At 49.2% G+C, this 10,028-nt stretch overlaps 1 protein-coding gene across 1 annotated transcript in view; it reads left to right on the plus strand.

Annotated features, from left to right (window-relative positions):
- The window catches only part of mllt3 (MLLT3 super elongation complex subunit), a 126,690-nt gene that overhangs the window by 91,976 nt on the left and 24,686 nt on the right, over positions 1-10,028 (plus strand). The window contains exons 8-9 of the mRNA XM_056300579.1: positions 1,733-1,802; positions 9,247-9,300. Of these exons, the coding sequence (XP_056156554.1) occupies positions 1,733-1,802; positions 9,247-9,300 (124 nt within the window). The remainder of the gene's footprint in view (positions 1-1,732; positions 1,803-9,246; positions 9,301-10,028) is intronic.

The raw sequence follows: 10,028 nt of genomic DNA on the forward strand, positions 1-10,028 counted from the left end.
CCGCAGGGACCCGACAGGACTGCTGACACCACCCAGTCTGTAGGAGGTTCTGAGCTCCTGAAACGTGTTTCTTCTTTAACCTACTGGTAGTTGTGTCCACACTGGTAAGTGCATGTGTGTGTGTGTGTGTGTGTGTGTGTGTGTGTGTGTGTGTGTGTGTGTGTGTGACCATCAGTATCCCAACGATGAAGTGGAAATCAAACCGTAGCATCACGGATGTGCCGGCACCAAACCCTGGTTGTACTTACTAATGTTGTACTGCACTGATGTGGGGCGGCACAGTGGTTAATACACTGGCCTCACAGCAACAAGGTCCTGGGTTCGAGCCCCGGGGTAGTCCACCTGTGGGGGTCGTCCCGGGTCGTCCTCTGTCTGGAGTTTGCATGTTCTCCCCGTGTCTGCGTGGGTTTCCTCCCACAGTCCAAACACATGTAGGTCAGGTGACTCAAACACATGTAGGTCAGGTGACTCAAACACTTGTAGGTCAGGTGACTCAAACACCTGTAGGTCAGGTGACTCAAACATGTAGGTCAGGTGACTCAAACACTTGTAGGTCAGGTGACTCAAACACATGTAGGTCAGGTGACTCAAACACATGTAGGTCAGGTGACTCAAACACCTGTAGGTCAGGTGACTCAAACACCTGTAGGTCAGGTGACTCAAACATGTAGGTCAGGTGACTCAAACACTTGTAGGTCAGGTGACTCAAACATGTAGGTCAGGTGACTCAAACACTTGTAGGTCAGGTGACTCAAACACATGTAGGTCAGGTGACTCAAACACCTGTAGGTCAGGTGACTCAAACACATGTAGGTCAGGTGACTCAAACACCTGTAGGTCAGGTGACTCAAACACATGTAGGTCAGGTGACTCAAACACTTGTAGGTCAGGTGACTCAAACACTTGTAGGTCAGGTGACTCAAACACCTGTAGGTCAGGTGACTCAAACACCTGTAGGTCAGGTGACTCACTCCTTCGCCCAACAGTAGCGTAGTCTCCACCGGCACCCTGCTGGTTAACAGTACCGGTGGCGGTGGTTGGTAACCCGGGCCTCGACCGATCCGGTATGGAAATCTGATTTATGATCCAAGTGCGTATTTGATTTGACAAAGACCCCCCCCCCCCCCATTTATCCGGGCTTGGGACCGGCATGAAGGATGCACTGGCGTGTGCCTCCTCGGTGGCTGCGTCGAACAGGATCCTCCACTACACGCTGTGGTGTCCGACCCGGGACACGGCGCTACGCGGGGGTGTGATCTCAACGACACCAAACAGCCTTATTAACTTAAGGCAAGTCCCTTTTTAAAAAGACCACTTGTTAGATAAACCAGCTCAAGGTGAGAACCGTAAACGCTGAGTAAACCAGCAGTCCCCCCCCCCCACCCCCACCCCCACCCCACCACCCCCATCACCCAAAATAATGGGTTAATCCTGGAAGGCCGTTGACTTTGTGAAAGTCACACCGGTGATTGTCCGGCTGATGAGAATTTGGTGGGACAGGAGCATATCGACCAACCAGGAGACCAGGAGACCCAGGCCCTGCTGCCACGAGTCTCGCAGGTTCAAGCCTTCACTCGCCCACCACGGCCTGTGTCCTGTGCATGTGTAGGAATACCAGATGTAGAGGGTACAGATGTTTTCTTTACTTCCTGTTAACATGTAGTCAGAAGTTTGACCTGTTCTGTGTTGTCTGTCTCTGTCCTGTCTTCCTGTTGGGTCTCTTCTTTGCCAGTCAGAACAGCCCAGTCCAGCCAGCTCCAGCTCCAGCTCCAGCTTTGTTCCCACCCACAACAAACGGCAAGGTAATGGGTTCACACACACACACACACACACACACACACACACAGTCAAGCGTCATCTTTGTTGGACTTGCTGGTCAGAGACGGTGTCTCTGTGCTTGTGTTTGTCTCACACACAACAACATGTTCAAGATTTGTGTGGCCCCACAAATAACAGAATAAACCTACAGACCCAGAGCAACATTGGGCCAAACAGCAGCGCTTCTCAGACCGGCGGGGCACCCGGGTTCATACAGTCATCAAAAACCAGTCGGCGAACTTTAAAAGACAATTTCCAGACCCTGGAAAACTTATGGAAAACTATGGTTTTCATACATTATGGCAAACTGTAGTTTGGGAAAACCCATGTGACTCTGGCCCCAGGGATTTGGAGAGCATGACCAACCATGGTGTAAACGGACCAGAAATGACGACTTGAACCCCTCCTCACTTGGAGCACCAAGAGCCTCTCTGCAGCTCTTTCTCCAAAAGCTTCCAACACACAGAAATGTGACTGGAATGTGACTGGTTTTCAGATAGACCTCTATGTATATATGTAGACCTCTATAGATAGACCTATATATATAGAGAGAGAGGGAGAGAGAGAGAGAGAGACCTATAGATAGACCTCTATGTATATATGTAGACCTCTATAGATAGACCTATATATATATATATATATATATAGAGAGAGAGAGAGACCTATAGATAGACCTCTATGTATATATGTAGACCTCTATAGATAGACCTATATATATATAGAGAGAGAGAGAGAGACCTATAGATAGACCTCTATGTATATATGTAGACCTCTATAGATAGACCTCTATGTATATATGTAGACCCATATAGACAGACCTATATATATATATATATATATATATATATATATATACAGTTAGGTCCATAAGTATTTGGACAGTGACACAATATTTGTAATGTTGCCCCTGTACACCACCACAGTGGATTTGAAATGAAGTAACCAATATGTGATTGCAGTGTGGACTTGAAGCTTTAATTTAAGGGGTTAGACAAACATATTGCATTAGCCATTCAGGAATTAGAGCCAGTTTTATACATAACCACCCCATTTTCAGAGGATCAAAAGTAATTGGACGCTTGACTAACGATTGGTTTTATGGGCAAATAAAACATGTTCCATCATTATTCCATGACACGTTAAGCAGATAAAAGGTCTGGGGTTCATTCCAAGTATTTACATTTGCATTTGGTAGCTGTTCATGGGAACTCTCAACATGAAGTCCATAGAGGTGTCAATACAAGTGATGGAGGCCATCATTAGGCTGAACAAGCAAAGGAGCTCTATCAGATAGATAGTAAACACTACAGGAGTGGCCAAATCAACATTCTGGTACATTCTTAAAAAGAAAGAATGCACTGGCAAGCTCAGCAACACCAAAAGGCTTGGAAGACCACGGAGCACATCTACAGTGCATGATGGCAGGATTCTTTCCCTAGTGAAGACAAACACATTCACAACATCTAGTGAAGTCAGAAACACTCTTGAGAAGTGGGGGTATCATTGTCCAAGTCTACAATCAAGAGACGCCTGCATGAAAATAAATACAGAGGGTTTACGACAAGGTGAAAACCACTGGTGTCACTTAAGAACAGGAAGGCCAGATTAGACTGTGTTTAAAAACATCTAAAAACCTACCCAGTTCTGGAACAAGGTTCTCTGGACAGATGAAGCAGTGATTAACTGGTACCAGAAGGATGGGAAGAGGAAAAGTGTGGAGAACAAAAGGAAAAGCTCATGATTCTCAGCATACCGTATCATCCGTCAGACATGGTGGAGGTAGTGTTATGAAATGGGCATGTATGGTTGCCGGTGGAACTTGCTCAGTGGTGTTTATTGATGATGTGACTACTGACAGAAGTAGCAGGATGGATTGTGATGGTTATAAGGCTACACCATTTGCTCAGATTTAGCCAAATGTCACAAAACTGAGAGGACGGCGCTTCACACTGCAGATGGATAGTGACACAAAACAAGCAGAGAACGCGACCCAAGAGTCTCTCAAGGCAGAAAAGTGGAATATTCATCAGTGACCAAGTCAGTCACCTGACCTCAACCCAACTGAGCATGCTTTTCACTTGCTGAAGATCAGACTAATGGCCAAAAGACCCACAAACAACCAGCAACTGAAGGCAGCTGCCGTTAAGTCTTGGCAGAGCATTTCAAAGGAGGAAACTCAGAATTTGAAGATGTTGATGGGTTCCAGACTGCAGACAGTCATTGACTGCAAAGGATTTTCCTCCAAATATTAAATATAATTGTTATAATCACAGTTATGTTTGTTTGTCCAATTACTTTTGAGCCTCTGAAAATGGGGTGACCCAGTATATCCATGGCTGTAATTCCTGAACAGGTAATGCCGTATTTTTATCCAACCCCTTAAATTAAAGCTGAAAGTTTACTCTTCAATCACATCTCAAATACTTCATGTCAAATCCACTGTGGTGGTGTACAGGGGCAAAGTTACAAATATTGTGTAACTGTCCAAATACTTATGGACCTAACTGTATATATATATATATAGAGAGAGAGAGAGAGAGAGAGAGAGACAGACAGAGACAGAGAGAGAGAGAGAGAGAGAGAGAGAGAGAGAGAGAGAGAGAGAGAGAGAGAGACCTATAGATAGACCTCTATGTATATATATATAGACCTCTATAGATAGACCTCTATGTACAGTGCATCCGGAAAGTATTCACACCCCTTCACTTTCCCCACATGGTGTTATGTTACAGCCTTATTCCAAAATGGATTAAATCTAATTTTTTCTCATCAATCTACACATAATACCCCATAATGCAAAGTGAAAAAGGTTTTGTTGAAATTTTTGTAAATTTATTAAAAATAAAAAACTGAAATATTGCATGTACATAAGTATTCACACCCTTTACTCAGTACTTGGTTGAGGCACCCTTGGCAGCGATTACAGCCTCAAGTCTTCTTGGGCATGAAGCTACAAGCTTGGCACACCTATATTTGGGGTATTTCTCCCATTCTTCTCTGCAGATCCTCTCCAGCTCTGTAAGGTTAGATGGGGAGCGTCGCTGCACAGCTATTTTCAGGTCTTTCCAGAGATGTTCAATGGGGTTCAAGTCTGGGCTCTGGCTGGGCCACTCAAGGACATTCACAGACTTGTCCCGAAGCCACTCCTTCATTGTCTTGGCTGTGTGCTTAGGGTCGTTGTCGTGTTGAAAGGTAAACCTTCGCCCCAGTCTGAGGTCCTGAGCGCTCTGGAGCAGGTTTTCATCAAGGATCTCTCTGTACTTTGTTCCATTCATCTTTCCCTCGATCCTGACTAGTCTCCCAGTTCCTGCCGCTGAAGAGCCTCCCCACAGCATGATGCTGCCTCCACCATGCTTCACTGTAGGGATGGTATTAGCAAGGTGATGAGAGGTGCCTGGTTTCCTCCAGACATGGCGTTTGGCATTCAGGCCAAAGAGTTCAATCTTGGTTTCATCAGACCAGAGAATCTTGTTTCTCATGGTCTGAGAGTCCTTTAGGTGCTTTCTGGCAAACTCCAAGTGGGCTGTCATGTGCCTTTTACTGAGCAGAGGCTTCCGTCTGGCCACTCTACCATAAAGGCCTGATTGGTGGAGTGCTGCAGAGATGGTTGTCCTTCTGGAAGGTTCTCCCATCTCCACAGAGGAATGCTGGAGCTCTGTCAGAGTGACCATCGGGTTCTTGGTCACCTCCCTGACCAAGGCCCTTCTCCCCCGATTGCTCAGTTTGGCTGGGTGGCCAGCTCTAGGAAGAGTCCTGGTGGATCCAAACTTCTTCCATATACGAATGATGGAGACCACTGTGCTCTTCGGGACCTTCAAAGCTGTAGAAATGTTTTTTGTACCCTTCCCCAGATCTGTGCCTCGATACAATCCTGTCTCGGAGGTCCACAGACAATTCCTTTGACTTCATGGCTTGGTTTCTGCTCTGACATGCACTGTCAACAGTGGGACCTTATATAGACAGGTGTGTGTCTTTCCAAATCATGTCCAATCACTTGAATTTACTAGAGGTGGACTCCAATCAAGATGTAGAAACATCTCAAGGATGTTCGGTGGAAACAGGATGAACCTGACCTCAATTTGAGTGTCACAGCAAAGGGTGTGAATACTTACGTACATGCAATATTTCAGTTTTTCTTTTTTAATAAATTTGCAAAAATTTCTACAAAACCTTTTTCACTTTGTCATTATGGGGTATTGTGTGTAGATTGATGAGAAAAAAAAGGAATTTAATCAATTTTGGGATAAGGCTGTAACATAACAAAATGTGGGGAAAGTGAAGAGGTGTGACTACTTTCCGGATGCACTGTATATATAGACTTCTATCGATAGACCTCTATGTATATATATAGACCTCTATAAATAGACCTCTCTGTATATATATAGACCTCTATAGGTAGACCTCTATTTATTTATGTTCTTCTAGATGAGCACTAGCACCGCTAGGAGCTAAGAGGTGCTCCATGCTGTCTTTTAAAGACCCGATGTCTCGCCTGATCTGGACTGAAATTTGAATCTGACCAGGAAGAAATCCAATATGACAGCATTGTTAACTGTGACATTCCTGCAACGAGTTATACCTGTATTTAAATCATAACCGCATTTAAATCATACCCGCATTTAAATCACATCTGCATTTAAACTATACTTGTATTGAAACTATAAATTTATTTAAATCATACCCACATTTAAATCACACCTGCATTTAAATTATACTTGCATTGAAACCATAAATGTATTTAAATCATACCCACATTTAAATTACACCTGCATTTAAACTATACCTGTATTTAAATTATACCCGCATTTAAATCATACCCGTATTTAAATTCTACCTGCATTTAATCATACCTGCATTTAAATCATACTTGCATTTAAACTATACCTGTATTTAAATTATACCCGCATTTAAATCATACCTGTATTTAAATTCTACCTGCATTTAAATCATATCTGCATGTAAACAAAAAGATCCATGTATACAAACACTGCCACCTCGCCTGTACTGGTCAGATCCAAAACACTGAAAATAACTGACGTAGTTTCCAATCAGAAATGACCAGGTAGCGGTTACCTTCGGCTTGGTCGGGCGTCCCTACAGACACAGTTGGCCGTGTCTGCGGGTGGGAAGCCGGACGTGGGTATGTGTCCTGGTCGCTGCACTAGCGCCTCCTCTGGTCAGTTGGGGCGCCTTTTTGGGGGGCAGGGGGAACTGGGGGGAATAGTGTGATCTTACCACGTACTACGTCCCCCTGGTGAAACTCCTCACTGTCAGGTGAAAAGAAGCGGCTGGTGACTCCACATGTATGGGAGGAGGTATGTGGTAGTCTGCAGCCCTCCCCGGATCAGCAGAGGGGGTGGAGCAGAGACCGGGATGGCTCGGAAGAGTGGGGTGATTGTCCGGGTACAATTGGGGAGAAGAAAGGGGAGGGGGGCATGACGTGTGAGTCCAGCATCACCAAGCTAGCTGCTGTCCTGAGGGATCACATGACAAGCTCACAGTTTAATCTGCTAAACTGGCGACTGTCAGTCCAGGCCGGCGAGGACGACGGAGCCTGAAGACTGTAAGTCCAGGCCGGCGAGGACGACGGAGCCTGCAGACTTAACTGGCGACTGTCAGTCCAGGCCGGCGAGGACGATGGAGCCTGCAGACTGAACTGACGACTGTCAGTCCAGGCCGGCGAGGACGACGGAGCCTGCAGACTGAACTGACGACTGTCAGTCCAGGCCGGCGAGGACGACGGAGCCTGCAGACTGAACTGGCGACTGTCAGTCCAGGCCGGCGAGGACGACAGAGCCTGCAGACTGAACTGGCGACTGTCAGTCCAGGCTGGCGAGGACGACGGAGCCTGCAGACTGAACTGGCGACTGTCAGTCCAGGCCGGCGAGGACGACAGAGCCTGCAGACTGAACTGGCGACTGTCAGTCCAGGCTGGCGAGGACGACGGAGCCTGCAGACTGAACTGACGACTGTCAGTCCAGGCCGGCGAGGACGACACAGCCTGCAGACTGAACTGACGACTGTCAGTCCAGGCCGGCGAGGACGACGGAGCCTGCAGACTGAACTGACGACTGTCAGTCCAGGCCGGCGAGGACGACGGAGCCTGCAGACTGTCAGTCGAGGCCGGCGAGGACGCCGGAGCCTGCAGACTGTCAGTCGAGGCCGGCGAGGACGACGGAGCCTGCAGACTAAACTGGCGACTGTCAGTCCAGGCCGACTGTCAGTCCAGGCCGGCGAGGACGACGGAGCCTGCAGACTGAACTGACGACTGTCAGTCCAGGCCGGCGAGGACGATGGAGCCTGCAGACTGAACTGACGACTGTCAGTCCAGGCCAGCGAGGACGATGGAGCCTGCAGACTGAACTGACGACTGTCAGTCCAGGCCGGCGAGGACGACGGAGCCTGCAGACTAAACTGGCGAGCTGTCAGTCGAGGCCGGTGAGGACGCCGGAGCCTGCAGACTGTCAGTCCAGGCCGGCGAGGACGACGGAGCCTGCAGACTGTCAGTCCAGGCCGGCGAGGACGACGGAGCCTGCAGACTAAACTGGCGACTGTCAGTCCAGGCCGGCGAGGACGACAGAGCCTGCAGACTGTCAGTCGAGGCCGGCGAAGACGACGGAGCCTGCAGACTGTCAGTCCAGGCCGGTGAAGACGACGGAGCCTGCAGACTGAACTGGCGACTGTCAGTCCAGGCCGGCGAGGACGACGGAGCCTGCAGACTAAACTGGCGAGCTGTCAGTCGAGGCCGGCGAGGACGCCGGAGCCTGCAGACTGTCAGTCCAGGCCGGCGAGGATGACGGAGCCTGCAGACTGTCAGTCCAGGCCGGCGAGGATGACGGAGCCTGCAGACTGTCAGTCCAGGCCGGCGAGGACGACGGAGCCTGCAGACTGTCAGTCCAGGCTGGCGAAGACGACGGAGCCTGCAGACTGTCAGTCCAGGCCGGCGAGGATGACGGAGCCTGCAGACTGTCAGTCCAGGCCGGCGAGGATGACGGAGCCTGCAGACTGTCAGTCGAGGCCGGCGAGGACGCCGGAGCCTGCAGACTGTCAGTCCAGGCCGGTGAGGACGACAGAGCCTGCAGACTGTCAGTCCAGGCCGGCGAAGACGACAGAGCCTGCAGACTGTCAGTCCAGGCCGGCGAAGACGACGGAGCCTGCAGACTGTCAGTCCAGGCCGGCGAGGACGCCTGCAGATGTCCTGCTGAGGCTCTGGACTACTGCTGGAATATGTGGTGTTGTTGTCGCTGTTTAATGATTAGAAAAGAGTCGTAGTACATTTAGTTTACTTTGCTGTGTCCATCATGTCCAGACGGCACATGTGCCGCATGACAGAGAAACCTTATGAATGCAGACTTAGCCCTGATCCTAGACCAGTTTCTGTGCTTTGAGGGTGACCTGATTACGTGTTTGCATTTTGCGTGGACACAGTGGTGGACTTCGTCATCCGGCAAAGGGTGGCTGTTCCTGCCACTGCCCACACAGGTAACTTCTTAGCCTCAGACTTGCCCCTATGATGCCTCAGCCCCCCTCCCCCCCCCCCCCGTACACCTCCCTGCACCAGGTCATATCTGCATGACAAGTGTTTTTACTTTGGTTTTTTGGCCCCCTGCATGAAAATACGTGCACCGGCTTGGCTTGTGGTGTTGTGGTCCATCAGCCGTCATGGTTTGGTTCAGCTGAGCCTCGAGGCACCAACTTAACTCTGCAGGCACACCGACCGGCAGCTTGTCTCCCATAGAATCCACATCCCGTCAGGCCCCTCTCACCTCCACATGGCACCGCGGCAGACCGGGACCCTGAGCTGAAGCTGAACCCACAGGCTCTCTGCTTCCCTGCTGATGTGGTCCAGCTCCTCCTCAGCTGCGCTGTGCATGACACACATCCCCCTTCTGATGCTTCATTCACATTAACATTTTCAAACGCCCCCCCCCCCCCCCATGTTGACCATGTCCTCCTGCCATTCACACTCTCACTGCCACGTTCACACAAACTCATGCCGCTCTACACAACCGCATGTTTGCTTATACAAACACATGCTCTCTCTCCCTCTCTCTCTCCCTCTCTCTCTCCCTCTCTCTCTCTCCCTCCCTCTCTCTCTCTCTCCCTCCCTCTCTCTCTGTTGCTCTCTGTCTTGGTTGCTCTCTCTCTCTATCTGTCTGTCTCTCTCACTCACTGTCTGTTGTTCTCTCCCTCTCTGTCTGTCTCTGTTG

The sequence above is a fragment of the Lampris incognitus genome, chromosome 20 (genome assembly GCF_029633865.1).
Source record: "Lampris incognitus isolate fLamInc1 chromosome 20, fLamInc1.hap2, whole genome shotgun sequence".
NCBI lineage: Eukaryota > Metazoa > Chordata > Actinopteri > Lampriformes > Lampridae > Lampris > Lampris incognitus.